General features: G+C 39.1%; 2 protein-coding genes across 6 annotated transcripts; one reads left to right on the plus strand and one right to left on the minus strand.

Annotated features, from left to right (window-relative positions):
• The first annotated feature begins 841 nt into the window (after window positions 1-841).
• Window positions 842-3,575, plus strand: LOC149025693 (F-box/FBD/LRR-repeat protein At1g13570-like). 4 transcript variants are annotated; one of them, XM_089145893.1, is made up of 5 exons: window positions 842-1,088; window positions 1,287-1,375; window positions 1,529-2,382; window positions 2,541-2,714; window positions 2,792-3,575. In XM_089145893.1, exons 3-5 carry the CDS (start codon window positions 1,564-1,566, stop codon window positions 3,137-3,139), a joined length of 1,341 nt encoding a protein of 446 aa, XP_089002019.1. In that variant the 5' UTR covers window positions 842-1,088; window positions 1,287-1,375; window positions 1,529-1,563; the 3' UTR covers window positions 3,140-3,575. The 4 variants fall into 4 exon arrangements, with proteins under 4 accessions (XP_089002019.1, XP_089002020.1, XP_089002018.1 ...); XM_089145894.1 differs by having other exon boundaries at window positions 842-1,375; window positions 1,502-2,382; XM_089145892.1 differs by having other exon boundaries at window positions 842-1,375.
• Window positions 3,542-19,318, minus strand: LOC149025694 (Phosphoribulokinase / Uridine kinase family). Of its 2 annotated transcripts, XM_089145890.1 has the most exons (12): window positions 19,160-19,317; window positions 14,296-14,632; window positions 13,097-13,211; window positions 12,473-12,668; window positions 12,232-12,345; window positions 11,947-12,120; window positions 10,233-10,427; window positions 8,965-9,087; window positions 8,756-8,877; window positions 8,273-8,393; window positions 7,885-8,157; window positions 3,546-4,586 (listed from the first exon to the last, which is right to left on the minus strand). In XM_089145890.1, the coding sequence occupies exons 2-12, from the start codon at window positions 14,630-14,632 to the stop codon at window positions 4,371-4,373; spliced, it is 1,986 nt and encodes a 661-aa protein (XP_089002016.1). In that variant the 5' UTR covers window positions 19,160-19,317; the 3' UTR covers window positions 3,546-4,370. The 2 variants fall into 2 exon arrangements, with proteins under 2 accessions (XP_089002017.1, XP_089002016.1); XM_089145891.1 differs by lacking the exon at window positions 7,885-8,157 and having other exon boundaries at window positions 3,542-4,586; window positions 19,160-19,318.
• Window positions 19,319-19,580: the final 262 nt, after the last annotated feature.

The raw sequence follows: 19,580 nt of genomic DNA on the forward strand, positions 1-19,580 counted from the left end.
ATAAATCTAAGAATTTTCACAACCAAACGAGTATAAATCTTATATTCATGATGCCTGAGATGTGAAATTTCTAATTCATATAACCTAACAGACCCTTAAAAGATTTACTCATTGCTGGATCTTGTATAATCTGTTGGCATGAATTTGATTTTATCATTTAAAAATAAATGGTGGGACCAGCATAATATGCCAAAAGGAAAAGGGTGAGTACGTCACCCAATACGACAGCACTATTAAAATAGATCCACATATCTAATTCATTTTCCTGTTAAGGGGCCATGGAAGATTTCTTATAAAAAAAAGACAAGATACAATGAAAATTTTAGACTACTTGCTCGGATAAATTATAAATCCTTTCTCTTATTTTATTATTTTAATCTTATTAATTAATAACCGAAGATATTTGGATCATTAAAAAAAATAAAAATAAAAAAACATTTCTATTTTCACGTAGCTGTGCTGCCAGTGCACTTGTGATTTTACTATTCTTAGTAAGTTGGAAATAGAGTACAGAAAGAGAATTACTCACTTGAATATTAAACAAGTAGATCTTCAATTTTGATTAAAAAAATAAACGAGTTTGTTATGATTCTTATTTATAATTAAGTACAAGCAACAATAACTTGGGGAGGTGAAATTCAAGAGGGAGGTGAAATCCCTTGAATGACGTATTTGACCTTGATGTTGGAACGAACGTACAAGTCACTGGAGAGCAAAAAGTACAAATACAAGATTTTCATGAGGGCATTTTTGGAATTTCGGCGGTTCCACAAATCGTACGATACGTGTTACTTTCTTCTTTTGGGGGTTTAGGGTTAGGTGGGGTGGGTGTGCAGGGAACTCCGTTTCTGATTCTTGTCAGTCAAAGTTTCAGGAAAAAAGCATGATTTGTGTGCTCATGAATCTTTCGTTTTTGTATGATTGCGTGTATTTTAAGTTGGAATTGGGTAGAAGCCAAGGAAAGAACTTGAAAATCATGCAACTATAGATGTATAGATCGGAACAGAACAGAGAGAGTAATCAAACATCAAAGCAAAGAATCAACTTGCAGGTTCAAATCGGTCATGGGTTACGTAACCCAAAATGAGGTCAGTGATGACGTAAACCCGTCAATAACAGTCGAAATCTTCAAAAGTTTCTCTGCCACGATTGCCTTGAAATTGGATTTTTACTTGGCTTAGACAGAATCAAATCACCCAGATTTGACATTTATTAGTCAACTTCCCATCCTTTGAAGCATTACCAATGAAATCCATCCCCCCAGCTGATCATTTTCAATTTGACAGTTGTGAAATCTCTGCCCTTTCGTCGTCGGAAGAGCTAGCAGTCGCAATTCTGTTGTGCGTATGAGGTATTTGCAGAAATTTTGTATGAGGTATTTGCAGAAATTTTCTTTTTCTTCTTCTTCTTCTTCTTCTTCTTCTTCTTCTTCTTCTTCTTCTTCTTCTTCTTCTTCTTCTTATTGGGTATTATTTGATTTTTAATTTTGTTTGATATGCAGCTGACAGAGTTTGGTTTTGCATTTCAGAGTTGGGTAAGAGCATAGCTCAAACTAGCTCAAAGATGAGGAGGTGTGGTGGTAGATGTATCAGAAAGGTGGATAGAATCAGTGATCTTCCTTTGAACATCATAGATAATATCCTTGCTCGATTGCCTATAAGGGATGCAGTAAGAACAAGCATCTTATCGAAGAAGTGGAGAGACAGATGGGTTTCTCTTCCGGAACTTGTATTTGATTATTCCCTTCAGGATGCTTTGAGTAATGAACATAACTTGATTGTTAAATTTATTGATAGAGTTCTCATGCTACACATGGGTCCAATTCGTAAGTTTGAGCTCTCTGATTTGAGTAGTCCAAGTATCTCAGACATCCATCAATGGGTATTATTTGTTTCAAGAAATGGTATTAAGGAATTAGTCCTTTCTCTGCCCCCCAGTAGTTGGTACGAGGTACCCTCAAGTCTCTTCTCATCATGTCATCAGTTGACTCATTTAGAACTCAGTAATTGCAGCCTTAGATGTTCAAAGAACTTGGAATTCAAGCACATGAAGTGCCTTCAACTTTGTCATGTTGAATTTGTTGGCTTCACGTTTGAAGATCTGGTTCCCAGTTGCCCTCTACTTGAGACATTGACCCTAATGTGGGTAAGAGGTTTTTCTAACCTTGTGATGGATACTCCTAAACTCAAGTTCTTGCATCTTAGGGGTCATTTTAAAGATATCCACTTCAGAAACACCCCAACTCTAGCAAAAGTAGAAATAGATCTGGATTGGTTTGCTTCTTCTGATCAACACAGGGAAGCGACTTGCAAGCTGATCAAAGTTCTTGGGGGTCTTGTTGGTGTTGAAGATCTCTATATAGCAAGTGGCGGCATTCTGAAGGTAATAAGATAGTTCCATGGCTTTGGTTTTATTTACTACTTTTTTTTTTTCTTTTTTTGAAGGAAACCCCCCCCCCCCTTTCTCTCTCTCTCTCTCTCTCTCTCTCTCACTCTCTCTCATATACAACATTTATTTTTCTTTCTTTTTGTTTCATTTAGTTCTTGGCAGTGGGCATTGCACCCGAGAAGCTTCAGAGTACCTTTTGTGATCTCAAGTTTTGCAATCTGAAGAGACTGAGACTGACGCGGGTGGCATTTCACGATCTGGGTGTAGTCTCAGTGGCACTGTATTTGATTAGAAGCTCCCCTAACTTGCAGACACTGGAGATTTCGGTGTGTCACAACTCTCAACTGTTTCAGAAAGAAAGCGAGTTTTAATTTTGATTTTTTATGTTACTTTGGATCTACAGGGCTCCACTAGAGAAAATGCAGATGTGGAACCAGTTATGGAACTTTTGAAAGTTCAATATGGTTTAGGATGCCCCCTCAAGCAGCTTCAAAATGTGACCATGAAGTGTTCTTACGGATGGAGACCTGAATTAGAGTTCATCAAGTTTTTACTCACTGTTACACCTGCTCTTGAGAAGATGAGAATTCATGCTGATTCAAAAGCTGAGGATGCAGAAGAACAGCATCTTGGAGCAACTATTCTGGAACAATTGAAGCAAATCCCTAGACTGGCCTCAAAAGCAGAAATTGAATGCTTTGAGGATTTGCAAACTGTAGAATATAGACCATTGACATCATGGATGATGTAAATCTAGTTTTGCTTATTACCCTTGTATGTAATTATTAGTGCTTTTTATAGTATCACACAACACCAAGCAAGGGGAATTGGTTGTTTGTAATGTGTATAATAGCTTAGTATGAGAACTAAATCACTGATAATGATTTTTATAGAGGAAGAAGTGTTGCATTAAGGGATGCTAATGGGCACCATATTTTGTAGCATAGCTGACTTTATATTTTACTAAGCATGGAGTGCATGCTAACTTTTGTGGTATGTGGCTTTATGATGATTTGCTCGTAGCTCTGGCTAAGTTGTCAATGATCATGTCATTTGGTTTGGAATATAATCTTTGTCAAAACACCTTTCGCTTTACTTATGATGTTGATCTTGGATATGCCAACTTAACTTTCTCTCTTTTGTTAATGACAGTCCTTTATAGTGAGAGGTAAGAAAAATTTGGAGACATTTGAATAACTCAATCCAGCACAATTTTTAATCAACAATAATCCCCTTGTAGCAATAAAATAATCAACATATCAGATAAGAGACTAAGGCTTTCTTTTCTTTCTCTTTTTTCTTTTTTTTTCTTGGGGAATGTTGGTCCTGGCAAGATTGCAATGGGTGAGAAAAGAACACCACCACCACCAGTAATGTGCAGGAACTTTCTTGCGCATGGGTGAAAATGGCAAACATAGCAACTGGGTTCTTTCCTGGAATAAGAAGTAACAGAGACATATAACAGACTACCAAGTTCCAATTGCAACCGCTTTCTCTCCAGTTTCAGTTAGTACCCAAAGACGTATCTTTGTAAATGTCATAGAAGAATATGAAAAACACCATTCTCAATTTAAGAATGTAAATATCGTGGGAAAAGATACCATCAACTTCAGAACATCACTTGAACACCAAGAGAAATCCTCTTGGACCAGAGTGTGATATATTATTCAGATTCTCTCTATATATTTTTTGGGAGTCAAAAAGTTTACAGCTAACGAGCTTTTTTAAAAATTGAGAATTTCTTTCATATTCAAATATTTAAAAGGGCAAATTTACAAGGTTGCAACCACCCTTCTTTAACCTCATGAGAAACTTGAAAACATGTGCTTCAAGAAACTTAATGACTGATCAGAGATCGTCTTCCCGAGCAGGAGTAGGCTGCCAAAAATATTTAGTTCTACCAGACAAAACGTTTCATGTGGAGAGGCGTGTGAGGGGCATATCATATGCCCATAAAATCCTAGCAGAATTTAGGGTAGGGCTTAATTTCTGGACAGAAATTTGAATAAGAAGACACCCATACCCGCAACTACCAATGTTGAAATCAAAGGGATCCCAATAGATTCGACATCGATCAACCTGTTTGTCCTGCTTGTTCTTTCTTGATGATGACGTTCTCCAAGGTTCTCATGAAGAGAATTGATGAGATTTTCCATTTGATGCATAAGTTGGCGTTGTCCACGGGAAATAATTGAGATCTGTTCAGAATGGAGCACCACCAAATTAGGAAAGAAACTTAAGGATAAAAAGGAAAACGTTTCAGCAAGAACATTGATTTTAACAACTCATTCAATATAGCCATTCAAAATCAGGTCAGTCACTTACCTATTGACGAACTCTAATAAGACTTCCTACTTTGGATACATCAGATAAGGATGTGGGAAAGGGGGACTTTTAAGAATACATCCAATTTGGGTGTGGGAAAGAAGGGGAAGGCAAAGGCACAACATGTTTACAGGTAAATGCAACAAGAGCTAAGACCTACAGGTTAAGCATCTCTTCCCCAAGGCTAATACTCCTAAAAAATGCATATGAGAAGAAGCTCCTGAGGGTTTGAAACAAACCCAAATTCCCAGAAGTAAGCAACATGGGTGCCAGGCAAAAAATCTTACACAAGGTCATTCATGCACTACAAAATGATCTATCACTCCTCTTGGTTGTGGTAATGTGATTTAACCTGCAAAATATATTAATTGACCCATGGATTGATCCACAAAGATATGGCCATCCAAAATGAAGGATCCCATCAGCCAAGGAGTCAACCAAGAGGTCAATTGCCAAACCTTAGCAGTATGATCCATAAAGAGAAGGACATCAGAAAGGTGCATCAAAGATGTTCCATGTGGTCAAAACAGCAATGCTAAAGGACAGTGTTGGATAGACTCTCAACTTATATCATTCTACATCCAATAAAGTTATATATTGTTTTTCACAAACAAAGATCAGATTTCTCCCTCTTTTTCCTTGGTGGAAGAAAGATGTATGGGAGTAACTTTCCACTGGATTGCAATATGAATTGTTCTCACCTGGCTATCTTCTCATCTGATTGCAAAATCAGGAACCTCTCATTAAAATTTAGAATTCCATGAGCAGTTCATAAGACAAGCTAACAGTAGTTTTTTTTTTTGGATGAGTAAATAATTAAATTACCAAAAGCCAATGAAAGACGAAAGAAACAATGTAAATGGGGCAAGAGAGAAGCTGAGAGACTCCAAGAACTAACAAATAGCCTATTTCTTGGAGAATCTACAATAGGGGGGAGGGGAGAGAAAGCAAATACAAAAAAAACATCAAGTGAGGGGCAAGAAAGAAGCTGAGAGACTCCAAGAACTAACAATTAGACTATTTCTTGGAGAATCAGCAATAGGGGGGTGGGGGAGAGAACGCAGTCTCGAAAAAAACATCAAAGTAGATGGCATTCCAAATCAAATCAATTGAACGGGATTTGGAGGACCGTCTGCGCATGTTACACTCCCACCAAAGATGGTGAATAGTGGCGGCAAAGACAAGCTTACCCACAAGGTCACAAGCAGAAGTACCGGCAAAGATTCTCAAGATCCAGTTCCATTCATGTGCAAAACCAAAAGAACGACGGGATCTAGGCCAAATGGATGCAAGGGCGCGAGTCCAAACGGAGCGGGAAAGAGGGCAACAAAAAAATAGGTGGTTAATATCCTCTGAACTATTCCAGCAGATGGCACAGTTTGGGTTGGCAGGAATGTGACGGCTAATGAGAAAAGTTTGGGTAGGCAAGGCAAGGCTAAAGGTTCTCCAAAGAGTAAGGGCATGGCGAAGGATGTGACCTTTGAACCAAACAAGAGGGGACCAAGGGGTAGAGGGAGAAGGGGTTCTCAGGAGGTTCCAAGCCGATGTAGTAGAAAAGGGGGTAGAGTGGGGGTGCAGCCAAACAATGTGGTCATCAGGGAGGGGGGATAAGGGGGGGAGGGAGCTACATACCTGTGTGAGACTGGGGTGGGGGGAGGGAGACCAAGAACCAAAAGAGATGAATGAGGAGAGGGGGGCGGTTTTTGGGATACGGGTGTTATAAACGGTTTTGGGGCCAAGAATAGAGAACAAGAAACCCATCGGATGCCAGGGATCTAGCCAAAAAGAAGTGGAAAGACCAAAGGAAACACTAACAGAGATGGCAGGGAGGGCCCGATCACGGAGAGTCTGGAGATTCCTCCAGATCCAGGAGGGATTGGAGGGGATCGCAACAGTCCAAATCAAGTCATTCTTGAGGAGATAGGCATATACCCAAGAAACCCAAATGGAATCATGTCTGGAGGCAATCTTCCATATGAGTTTCATGAGGCATGCCATATTCATATCACGGATACGGCGGAATCCGAGACCACCCTCAGATTTGGGACGGCAAATGGCTTTCCAACTAATAGGATGAAGGAAGCGGGAGGATTCCTGACCTTTCCAAAGGAAAGCACAGAAAAGGGACTCAAGAGAATGGATGATAGATTTAGGAAGGGAAAAAATACCACACCAGTAGAGATAGGAGGATTGAAGGACCGAGTGGATAAGCACCATTCTCCCCGCAAAGGAGAGAAGCTTACTCTTCCAGAGTTGAAGCTTCTTTCGAATATGGTCAAGCATGGGGGAGCAATGGTGGCGAGTGAGCCTACCAGGGATGAGGGGAAGACCAAGATAGGTCACAGGAAAGGAGCCAAGGGAAAACCCAAAGAGAGCCAGGAGGGCGGCCCTAGAGGAATCAGAGATACCAGAGAGAAAGATGGTGGATTTCTCAAAGTTGACTTTAAGGCCAGAAAGGGCTTCGAAATGGGAGAGAGTTTCAAGGATAGAGGAAATGGAGGAGTGGTCAGCCCTAGAGAAGATCATAAGGTCATCAGCAAAGGCAAGGTGGGTGAGCTTAAGAGAACGACATTTGGGAATGGGGGAAATGAGCATCTGATCAGTTTTGGATTGGATAAGCCGGGATAGCACTTCCAAAGCTAAAGTGAAGAGATAAAGAGAAAGATGGTGGATAGCACTTCCAAGCTAACAGTAGTTACATATTAAATATTGGAAAAAGAATGCCACTCCACTAGTATACATTTCTCAAGTGATTTTTCATCACGTTTTGCAAATGCAGGTCTTACACATGATAACTTTTTCAGGCCACCCATTGGTTGTGGCTGGGAATTCCTTCCTACAGTGGTAGCATCCCAGAGCCTCTCCCATTAAATATTTACCCAGAAAACTACACAGCTATTTCAGTTTGTATCTCCACCAAGATTGCATATGCATCCCCTGCTAGATACCCCAAGCCCCAAGGAACATGCATATTGTTGTTACCTGGGGTCTAGACTCTTCTCTCTTCCCCTACAGCTCTTTAGCCCCTCACCCACTCCCCAGCCCCCAAAAAAGAAAAACACCTTTTTTTTTCCCCTTCCTCCCTTCAGGAACCTTGGTTTTAATTTATTTATTATGTATTGCAAAGTAAAGGGGAAAACAGAGAGAAGGAAATTGGATTTCCCACAGTACCTCTTCCATTAGTGGAGACTCTCTAGCAAGCTGGGAAGAAGATAGAGAATTGGGTAGAGAGGAACCAGTTAAAGGACCGTTGCTTAACCCAGAAGGCAAGATTGAAGAAGATCCGAAGCCATTGCTAGCTTCTGCTTGCAGAGCCAAGTTTTGCTGGCTAGCAGAAACTTTCCTCGCTGTTAACATGGAATTCAACTCTTCAATTCGCGAAGTAAATTCATCCATCCTCTCGTTCAGAGTGGAAATTTGTTCTGAGAGTTGGGGAATGATTCCCTACCAATCCGAAAAGAAAGTTTGATAAGAAAATAATGAAGAGCTCTGTTTGTTTAACTAACAAATATCATAGCCCAAAGAATAAGATGGTTTCTTGAGACATTCAGGAACTGACCTGGTTTGCCAGCATTGCAGAAGAATCTGGGTTTCTTCTGTCAAATCTTTTGCTGTTAACATCGATCGTCAACTTAGACAGATTCTTGTCTCGTTGTGTTGAATATGAATGAGACATTCCACTGCTCAAAATACATAATAGATACAACATTAGTTTGACCTTTTCAGGCAGCGAGATTCATAAAAGGATATAGCAAAAAATGATCTCTGTATTTGAAATCCTCTTAAAAATTAAGTCTTCAATCTGAAATTTCTGGGGGAAAGTAAATTTGGCTTTCTAGATTAGATGGTCAACTGACTACAGCAATTATAAGAAAAATCAATCAAAAGTTCCAAAACATAAAAGACAAAGGAGGGAATTCAACTGACTGAATATCATCAACATATGAACACATGACATGGTCAGACCCAAATAAGCTTTATCAAGCGAAGATCTCTCCTTGATGAGACAATGGAACTATGATGTAAGGGGGCAAACTTGTACCTTCTGAGATGCTTATTTCTTTGAGCAACCCTATCTGCAGAGGCTCGAGAAAGTGCTTCTTTGGGGCTTGAAATCATGTCATCTTCAATGCTGAGCTTGGTCTTCAAGTCATCAGGTAATGCCTGAGGAATGATCACTTAAGGAGTTCAGGACTACAGCAGGCAGAGGGAGGAAAATCATTTCAATAGACGTTTCAAGCAATGTCATACCATGACTTCATTTACAAGCTTTTCCAATTGGATCTGTTCGATATAAGTACGAGGGACATATGAACCTTCCAGGTCCAGCTGCTCTGCAATGACTTTTACATATAAACGGTCTCTTCCTTGCACCTTAGCATCAAAACAAGTACACTCTATGTTAGAACAAATCTTTGAACCATGCAGTATGCACGCTTGGACCATACTGTAAATCCTGCTTTCAAGAATCTAACAATCTAGGACTGTCAGTAAATCCCGTTCTCTGGAATCTGTCAATCCTCCATAAGGATATCCAAGGTCAGGCCAGGAGTTAAGCATAAAGACAGTTAACCAGGTAGTTCACTGAGTAGCAAATATAGACGTGTACCACACATCTGTATGACCTTATTTATTGCCACCGATTATCAAATCAATGGAAATCTCTATGCAACTGTAGCCATATTATCTCCAACAATCAAAATAACACAATATATAGTTAGCATCTCCAATCTATCCATTTTTCAATGAAAGGGGATGGTTGCACAGCATTGATTGTAGATTCATGGGTATGCAGAGAGGACACACTTCATCCTTTTCCTATGGAACAATGATGATCTAAGTGGCAGCAAATGTTTAAATGGAAAACAAAACTAGTTCAGAACTCCTTTTAGAAACACCTCTTGCTACCACAAGCAGCTTCCATCATGCTTTTATCTCAGAAAATTCCTCCACAACAAGTTCCACCCAACCCCACCCTCCACCCTTCCAAACTCCAGCACCAACAGTTGTCAAAGGCTTTTATTTCTGAAAATTCAGACTACTTTATTCAATTACCCCCACCACAAAAATAATCTAAGCCTCTGGGTGCTAAAATACAAATCTTCACAAAAGGTTATTTGAGAGTGAGAAATTAAGTATTCCATGGTTTCCACCAAAATTGGCATTTTAATATCCATGAAATAGCAAAAAATTTGCAGCACTTGGAAAAGGTAAAACACAAATTCCCTGAAGACTAATATGAAGGAAAATGGTTCTCCCAAGATTTAGCATTGGTTAAAGGCTGGACCACCAACATACCAATACTGCACATCAGCAGAGGTCTCATTCTAGGTTTGATTAGAGTTATACATACAGAGCATTTAGCACATACTTTTCCCGCAAATATGCAAAACTAACCATCATGTGAATACAAAAGAAATAAACACAGGAAGCTATTAAAGCCTAGTATCAAAAATAAAAACAAATTTTCACATGGGTAAATCAGAGTAGATGACTAGCATATGACAACAATGCCATACCTGAACATAATGCCGGTTCAGTTGTTCTAACCAATCAATCTTCACACAAACTTTACCATCAGAGAATACATGGCTGCTTCTTTTCAATATGGCTGCTATTGTGTACCCCAAGGCCATCAGCCCACCAAGAAGGCGCACACTAACCTCAAAAGTTATTCTTGGAGAGATGATAAACGGGCTATCTGTGACCCATTCCTGAGATCAAGAAATAAAAAACAAAACTCCCTTTTTAACCAAAAAGAAAATAAATTTTATAAAGAAACTGGATATCCAAGTAAAAATATATACTATATCAGCTTTCATCCAGACCAGCAACAAACGATAACAAAGTCATAAAAGAAAATTAGAGTGGCCTAACTCTGGATCATGGTCTAACACTTTGGGATGATTTGATCTATTAATTTGGGTCTTAAATAAGAAATTTATCATGAGAACCAATATAATGATACTTAATTAACATGGCTCATATCATGTTACCCAGTGGACTCCTATCATTTACGTTCTTGTGAGTAACTAGCACTAGATAAAGCCTACTCTATCAACTTTCCAATTTGATTATATTATAAAACTAAAGCTTTATCTTCTGCCCAAACAACTAAATCTCAGTCAAAACTGACTGAAATTTGCATGTTGGCGAGCTGTCTCAGTAGATATGGGTGAAGTTGAAAATTCCCTCATTTTGACCCAACTCAGCTAGTTTTGACCATAGTTTCGAATTTCACAAACCCCCCATTGAAACTTGGGAATCCTGGCTGGAAAACAGATAAGACACCATATAAGTGACACTTATCTCCAGAGGCCCTTACCTGAAAATATTTAACTAAATGTTGGTGTGAAGTTTAGATGCTGGATGCCAGTGGAATATTCCATTAGAAGCTGCTTATGTAGTTTCAATTTTTGTTATAGTTTCTTATTTACTAAATCTATTGCTATCTAGTTGTTTCCATTTTTTTTTCTTTCTTTTTAGTATCATTTATTTTTAAGGCTGGATTCTGTAAAGCCTTATTACTTTCTAACTCAAAAGTTTCTAATTTGATGTATGGCAGCTTGATTTTCTGGGAAATTTGTAATGGATTCCAAATGAAACCTGTCTTTTTTTTCATTTATCTATTTGATTGATTTCTCCTGCTATTTTATGTGACTTAAAAATCTTTTGAACCAATTTTTGTCAACTCACTATTCTTGTAGTCTTTCATTTCTAGCTCTATTTTCAACACATCCAGTTTTTAGATTTTTTTTCTCTCTTCACCTTTTAGCTATTTAGGAATTAAGATCACTCCATTGCTATCTGTTACCAATTCAATATACTATAGTTTCTGGCTCAGATATTAAAATTAGAAGGTGAATTGCTGAAGGTACATGGTACTGCTTGCTGTGCAGATTTTATCCAGGTTAGTAATCCAGATACAGCAAACCTAAATAGAAGTCTAAATATCCAGCAACATTCTCATCAAATGTGCAGCAACAAGTCAACCAAATCCCAACTAAATGGGGTTGGCTCTAATAAAAAATGTGCAGCAAACAATTCAATAAGTCACACTGCAAGCATCATCAAGGAACATCAGCATTCAAATTCCAAACAGCTTTCCAGTATAATCCTTTTTCCCGACTGGCACAGTTTTTTTTTGTGTGTGTATGATCTAATGCTAACGCCAGATATGGGATGATCTCATGCATTCAGTTCAGACAAAGCAGCACAGGTTCAAGGGCAGACCTCAAACATTAGACTGTACTTGCCCTCCCTGTTCCGCATCCTCAGATATGATTGGCATGCTTCTGGATCTTCACCAGGTGGTAGAAGATATATATCATAGGTCTCCTCCATGGTCTCTTTATGTTCTTCGGAAATAACGACCCTGATCTGATCCACAGTTGGAGTCTTTGGTGACTACAATAATAGAAAACAGTCAGTGACAGATGAAGACAGTAATGGACCTAATTTTCACATGTGAGACTGAAGAGTATAACAAAAAATTAACCGTCAATATAGTGGAACTACCTTCAAAATATATGTTGGGTTTTGGAACCCAGTGAATGGATTGAACTTGTTGATAATTTTAATATGTGCTGTTTGGAGATCTGGCTCTATAAAAGCCTTGTACATTGGATATACCTGCACAGCATAGTTTGGTTGGAAACTATAGAAAAGAAGGTATTGATACCCAATCAAGAATAACCTTGGTAAGCAGGGGGAAAAAATTAACCCAGAAAAATATCTAACATGGGATAAGTGAAAGAACCGTTTCAGAGATTTGATGAATTATTTCTTCCGGTTCTTGGCCAGCACGTTGTATATCTCGCAAAACCCGTTTCACTAGGTCAAAGTGCACTCCACCTGTGACAGATACTCGAAGGTCGAGAATAGGGCGCAGTTTTTCACTTAAAGCATAGATTCCTTCAATAATCACAATGCGAGAGCTAGGGACCTCAACTGTCCTGTAGTTACATGTAAGATATAATTAAGAACTAGCTGAAAATTGGGTCAAGGGTCCAGGATGATGTCATCAATTCCATTGTTTAACAGTGACGGATAAAAGAAAACTTGGATGAAATTATCACTTCATCAGCAATGTGGCAAAAAAATATATGCCTGATGTATGAAAATCATAAACCCTACCCAAGAAGGAGGAATACCATGCCAAAAAGAAAGCAAAGTTATTGCTATATCAAATTCTATATAAACAATTACACAGCCATACTTGTGCCCATGCTAGAGACAGGGAACTACTACGGGAAAAATCATAAAGGAAGAAAAATCTGAGAAAATACACGAAAATCCTTAAGATTGATTAACCATTGTAACATTGACCTATGTATTCATAGTTCAAGTACTATTTGGTTAGTCAGTTGACAAGAAATCCAACCTGTATCCTATGCGGCTACTGGACTTGAAATCGTATATTGGCACCTGAACAGTCTTTCCTTCTTTTAAACCATGGATGTTCTCAAGCAATGTATCATAGTCTGTCAAACGTGGATCTGTTACATAAACATAAACATCAGACTTCGACTAATTATGATCCTCTTTTCATTATTAACCTGACTAACCAAATATTTGAAGTTTCCTAGAAAAATAACAAAAATCAAAAGGAAAACAAACAACAGTATTTATCTTCAGGGCCAAGTATATAAGCATCAACTGAAGGTACACAAACAAGGTAATTTTTCCCAATTCACGACCTATAAGATCTCCTACATGGTAGTCTACAAGATATTTGTAGATTCACACAGTCATGAAAATTATAAATGCAAACATTGCAATTTTTCAAATCAACATAACCACAAGTAAAAGGATATCTACATTTAGTTACCATTGTTTGACATGTAGTTAGAGAAGAAAGAAAAACACATCCATTTGCAACAATTAGCAAGCATGACTGAAAATACAATAGACAGAATGCTTCAGAGATCAGGTACACAGGTAGTCATTGAAGAAAGAATTATGCAAAATAAAACCATTCTTGTCATTATCTAAGTGATATCCAATTGTTTGGGATAAGACCACCAAACCTGGTTTGCCCTTGCCTTGTGTTTAGGGATGAATTTGTTTGATCATCAGTCACTAAATCATTTTCGTTACCTTAATTGAAGTCTTTACGGGCCTCCAACAATGTCCATTACAAAATTTTAGGAGACAAAGTTGATGATCTATAAAGTGATTGCTTAAATTACACCCATAAAGATTCCAACATCTCTATATTATAAACATTCATATGAGAGAAAAGTTAGTTGCCTGACTCAGTTGCATATTTGCCAATAGAGTTCTTAGAAAATGTATGAAATCACTTGAATTCAAGCATGGCTAGTTTTGACAGACTAACTTTTGATTAAATGATTTTCCTAAAAGCCTAGCATGGTAAAAATGGGTAGCATCTAGGGCAATACATGAGCTTTAGAACACATCTAGATAGGAAATTAACAATCTGCTATTTTATACAAGAACCCTAATGCTTTAAAGTTATAAGCAGAAGCACTGGAGGAAAAGGGGGGGAAAAAAGTGGTAATGCTTTAAAGTTATAAGCACAAGCACTGGAGGAAAAGTAAAAAAAAAAGTAAGAATTACCATCAAAGTTGCCATCAATAATACGACTGGCCTCATTGTAGTTGTCCATTGATATGACAGCAATGCTGGGCATAAAATTGACTATCTTTTCAGTAAAGACAGTTTTTCCAGCCCCAGAGGGACCTGCTAACCCTACAAATATTATCCCGTCATTCTTTTGGGCCAACAACTGGCAAGCACGGATAACTATAAAAAAACCCTTCTCAAATGACAGTGGATCTGGGATCTGTGCAATCTCATAGCGATCAGAGTCCTTTCGCTTTACCAGATGGACTTGATCTCTTAAGAGACCTGTTTTTCTCCGAGGTGAGTCTGCACCAGAATTATCTTGAGCCATCTGAAAAGTGAAAACAAAGGATAAGTCAGTTAGGATAAGTCAGTTCCCCTGTGATTTCGGAAAGAACAGTTATATATCCAAGATCGACTCTGTTTAACAAAATTAAAAATTAAAAGCAATCAAATGACATGTCTCAAGAAATTTCCTAAATTTTCTGTGTTTCACATGAGTCAACACTGACATTGATAAATAAAGTTTTCAGGGCAGCAATTATGTTGGACACTGACATCCAGGTTGTGCCCCAGTCGTTGGGGAAGTTTCAAAGACAAGCAATTCAAAACAGTGCACCTTGCTGCGTATTTTACAAGAAAACATAGAATTAAGCCAAGAAGGAAGCCATGAGGTGGACTTTCAGAATTGATGGATAACACGACTACATGTTATGTCCTTGGAACATACTACCCACACAACAAAAGTAACCAAAAGGTATCTCTGGCAATTTCTGAACGGAACGGATTTAACTTTGGGACATCAGCTACGAGTGGATTCCCAACACCATGATTGCAGGCTTGCCATTGTACAAAATTTAGCTAATTGAGCTCCCTAGTGAAGCTCAAATAATCTTTATGAACTCCATAATAACAAGGTAAGTTTTCAAGTACCAGGCTCAAGATAACTTCAAGCAATTTAACAATACAGTTTACAGAAATGATTGTTTACTAGCAGCAGCATAGTGATTTTCATTCATGCTTTGTTCTAAAGAACAGGTGATAGTGGACATGTAACTTCTTTAAATCATCTTGAGTCCCACTTAATCATGGGCTAGGCAAATTATTGGTCAAGTTTTGCCAGGATAAGGTCTCAAAAGTTAAACCTTCCGTGTTTGTGAACATCATTGTCAAAAGGACGTGAGCAGTCAAAGTAGTTCAAAGCTGGAGTTGATCCTGTTAAAGCTAAGAGGGGCACTCAACCTCAGTACAGGAACGGGACACTGTTGCTTTTAATTGGATCAAGATATCAAATAGGAACCAAAGGAAATGCAATATGCAGTGGTAGACCGTTGATCATCAGGCCTAGCCCAGTCTGCATCAGAATATGCAATAAGACAAGTAGAAGTACAACAGAGAAAGAAAAGTCCATAAGTCAAGTGCGACACAATTAACAGAGTATCCTTTTAACAGCAGCCCAATGAAGGTCCATAGGGACATGCACATATTGGGCTACACAACTCACAGCATAGTATGTATATCCAGCCTGTAAAGGCAAGATATTTAAGGGACCCAACAACTTTCCGACACAAAGATTTATCTAGTAGAGGAGAACCTCCAAATAGCAGTAAGTGAATTTCTAGAAGCAAGTGGAATTGAGACAGGCTTAGCTCAAGACATATTGGTCCGATCAAATAAATCTTTGATATATTTATGTTGGCCCATCAGCAGTACGTTGAAGCTCAATACCAAGAAAATAAGAAAATGGCCAGTGAGTATTGAATCATCCACATAGACCAAGAAGTATGGAATAACACCATTGTCATCGTACACAAAGAGACATGTTTCAGATCAACAGACGACAAACCCATGGGAAATGACAAAGCTAATTAGCTTTTGGTACCAGGCCCGGGAGCTTGTCATAAACCACAAAGAGACTTCTGCAGATGGCATACAGAATCAGGATTAGCCCCATCAATAAAACCAGGTGGCTGAAGCATAAAAACTGATTCTGTAAGGTCCCCATGTAAAAATGCAGTCAGATCGTAGGCACAAAGCAAAGGGTTGAATTGAGTATTCAACACCAGATAATAAGTTGCAGAATGCTTCAACCAAAGCATAGGTGAGACATTGACAGAAACAGGATTAGACATTTGCAGAGAACAAAGGAAGAAAATAGCAAGAAGGATGCAAGAACGAATCAAGAATGAAGCAAGAAAAACAGGAAGTCAAGCAGAAGGACCAAGAATCAAGAGCTCACAAGAGCAAGATCCACATTATTGTTTCATATGTTTTGTCTCAGTATTCCTTGCTTTCTACCAGGAAAATAAGTCAAGTCATGCTAGCAGTTCCACAACCGAGAAATTTCGTATCCAACATGAGGAAGAAACAACAATCCAAAACTGACCAGCAGCTCATCTCCCCAATCCCTAAGTGCAAATCTCTAAACCTCACCCATCTCGCTTTTGCGGATGACCTCATGATTTTCTCCAAAGATGATCATTCCTCCATCTCCTCCATCCTCTCGGCCCTCACTCTCTTTGATTCCCTCTCTGGTCTTAGAGTCAACCTAGACAAGCCCACTCTTTCTTTCTGAAGTCTCTGATCACCTTCGACATTCCCTCGTCCATATCTCTGGTTTCAAGCCGGGCTCTTTCCCTGTTGTCTATCTTGGTTTGCCTCTTATCCTTGGTAGACTCACTCGTCACCACTGCTTCCCCATGCTCGACCACATTGGTAAGAAACTCCAACTCTAGAAAGGCAAGCTTCTCTCCTTTGTTGGTCGAGTGGTCCTCATTCGCTATGTTCTTCAATCATCTTATCTCTATTGATGTAGAATCTTCTCCATTCACGCCATGGAGTCCCTCTCTGTTGTCTTCCTTTGGAAGGGTCAGGAAGCCTCGTGGTTTATCCACTCTGTTAGTTGGACAGCTATTTGTCGCCCAATCACCGAAGGGGGTTTGGGTATTTGCAGGATCCGTGATATCAATTTGGCATGCCTTCTCAAACTAATTTGAAATATTGCTTCCAAGCAAGAGTTCATTTGGGTTCAATGGGTCTACTCTTATCTCCTTCGCTTTGATTCCTTTTGGACTGTCCCCTTGCCTTCCAACCCTTCTTGGGTCTAGAGAAAGCTTCTCCTTTTGAGATCTGGGCCCTTGCCACCATCTCTTCCTCTATTTCATCGGGTTCTTCCATCTCCTTTTGGCTTGACCCTTGGCATCCGATGGGCATTCTTTTTACTTTGCCAGGTCCCTGCACTATTTATGACACCCGCATCCCCAAATCCACCCCTTTATCTACCTTCATCACTAATGGCTCTTGAGATCCTGCCCCCCATCCTAGTCTATTATAAATGTAGGACTTCCTCCCCCCTCTCTCTAACACCCCTATCGACACCACTGTTTGGCTCCCTTCCCCTTCCAAAACCTTTTCCACATCATTCGCTTGGAACTTTCTCCGTACCCCATCTCTCAAGCCCCCTTGCCCCCCCCTAGTCTAGTTCGAATAAGAAGAGCAGGCTAGAATGACATGCTGGATGGGAAAATAACTAGGAAGTGGAATGCCTACGTATACTTTTCTTATGTACCGGTGCCATCAATGTCAAGTTCGCTCGCTAGTTAAATGCAAGGCCACATTCCCCGTCACTCCCTAACCCTCTAGAGGGCCCTCCACCTCGCCCTCCCCACCCAGTCATTTCTCATTGACACATCCCAGCTAACCCCAGTTGAATGCTTTGTTGGAATGGTTCAGAGGACTTAAAGCGCATTTTCTTTCTTTGCCCCTTCTCTAGTTCCCTCTGGAGAAAGGCCCTTACTATCATCTAGTCCTGGTCGCGGCATTCATTAGGTTTTGCTCGAGATTGGTCTTGGATTCTGAGAAATTTCTCTGGCTCCTCCATTTGTTACCGAATTGGTAGACTAGCCTTCAATGCCACCATCCATCATCTATAGTAGAAGCGCAATCTCAGGCAATGGACTTCCAAATCCCGCTCTCTTGACACGATTTGAAATACCATCCATTCTCATATTTTGACTAGGCTTTCTTCCCCCCACCCCTCGGTTGCTAACTCCCCAAGGAACTAGCTCATTGTTGTCTCCTAGAGTCTCAATTCTTCCTTCCACCCTTCCATTTGAAGGATGGTTTTTTCTTATTCCCTTGTTTTTCATATAATAATTTATTCATCCAAAAAAAAAAACAACAACAACAAAGGAAACATATAAAACCTACATTTTAAACATGAAGGCTCCACTTTTCATTTCTATGATTTTTATTTTTTTTTTTTTTTTTTTTTGGGAGGGGGGGTACAGGTAACATTAACAGTATTCCCATTTCCCATTACACCCCACAGGTCCTCAAGGTTCCCCATAAAATACGTCCCAAATATTTCTAAACATCAAAAGGGAAGCACATTGAACCCAACCAACCCTCCACAACCAGAAACATCATCTTTGTTCATTGAATTCCTATTGTTACCAAAAAAAATTCCTACAATTTCCACCTACGTAATGGAAAAGAGTGGCATCAGACTTTTCAGTCACACTACGCAATTGAACTATGAAGAACACATCAAAAGAAAACAGAAGTCGTCTGCGTCACCCAAACCACACCACAAAAAACAAAAACAAAAACAAAAACAAAAACAAAAAAAGTAGCGATCGAAAAGGAATGAACAACAGAGAATCCAAATGGAAGCAAAGTAAATTTAAGAACAAACTTAAAACCTGGATCTACTATCACCGAGGTGGGCTAGTCATGAACGAGAGAAAAGAAAACACTTGATCAAAGCGTAAACTAACGAAACGAACTGAAGCAGATGATACGATTATCAGAATTTCAAGATTAATCTATATTATATGATGATGAAGATCATACTCACCGATTCTTAGCTAGCGGAGCTAAGTGATCTCAGAGCTTTCTCTTGGATTTTCTTCTCAGTTCTCTCCCGCCACTAATTCTGAACAGTGATTTCTGACGATCGTTTTCGTTTTATAGGCAGTTAGAATCGTGAGATTTTCGTTAATTCTGAGTCTTAAACAATAAAGAACACACTGTGAAGAGAATGGACCCTGTGAGCGTCTCCTCACTTTACGTTGCCCTTTTTTATTTTTTCAATAAATTTATTATTTAATTTCTGTCCTTTCCCCTAAAGTTCGACGTCACCCATAAATCATAACTGCCCAGCTCACTAGAAGCCCCTAACATCTTCCTTTTGGTTGGGGGTAGACATGGAGATTCTCTTTTCACTGCATTTATGTTTATCCAAATTTTATATTATACAATTTCTTAAGTGGGTCCTC

The sequence above is a fragment of the Hakea prostrata genome, chromosome 2, assembly GCF_041222555.1.
Source record: "Hakea prostrata isolate BN-2017 chromosome 2, UWA_Hpros_2, whole genome shotgun sequence".
Lineage (NCBI taxonomy): Eukaryota > Viridiplantae > Streptophyta > Magnoliopsida > Proteales > Proteaceae > Hakea > Hakea prostrata.

Bases quoted from the DNA above. Each gene is read 5' to 3' on its own strand.
- LOC149025693 (XM_089145894.1), top strand. From the start codon at position 1,564: ATGAGGAGGTGTGGTGGTAGATGTATCAGAAAGGTGGATAGAATCAGT. The intron at 2,383-2,540 runs GTAATAAGATAG...TGTTTCATTTAG, and splicing joins CAAGTGGCGGCATTCTGAAG to TTCTTGGCAGTGGGCATTGC. The intron at 2,715-2,791 runs GTGTGTCACAAC...TTGGATCTACAG, and splicing joins TGCAGACACTGGAGATTTCG to GGCTCCACTAGAGAAAATGC.
- LOC149025694 (XM_089145890.1), bottom strand. From the start codon at position 14,632: ATGGCTCAAGATAATTCTGGTGCAGACTCACCTCGGAGAAAAACAGGT. The intron at 12,669-13,096 runs GTTGGATTTCTT...ATGTAACTACAG, and splicing joins AGTAGCCGCATAGGATACAG to GACAGTTGAGGTCCCTAGCT. The intron at 12,346-12,472 runs GTTCTTTCACTT...TATGCTGTGCAG, and splicing joins TTCATCAAATCTCTGAAACG to GTATATCCAATGTACAAGGC.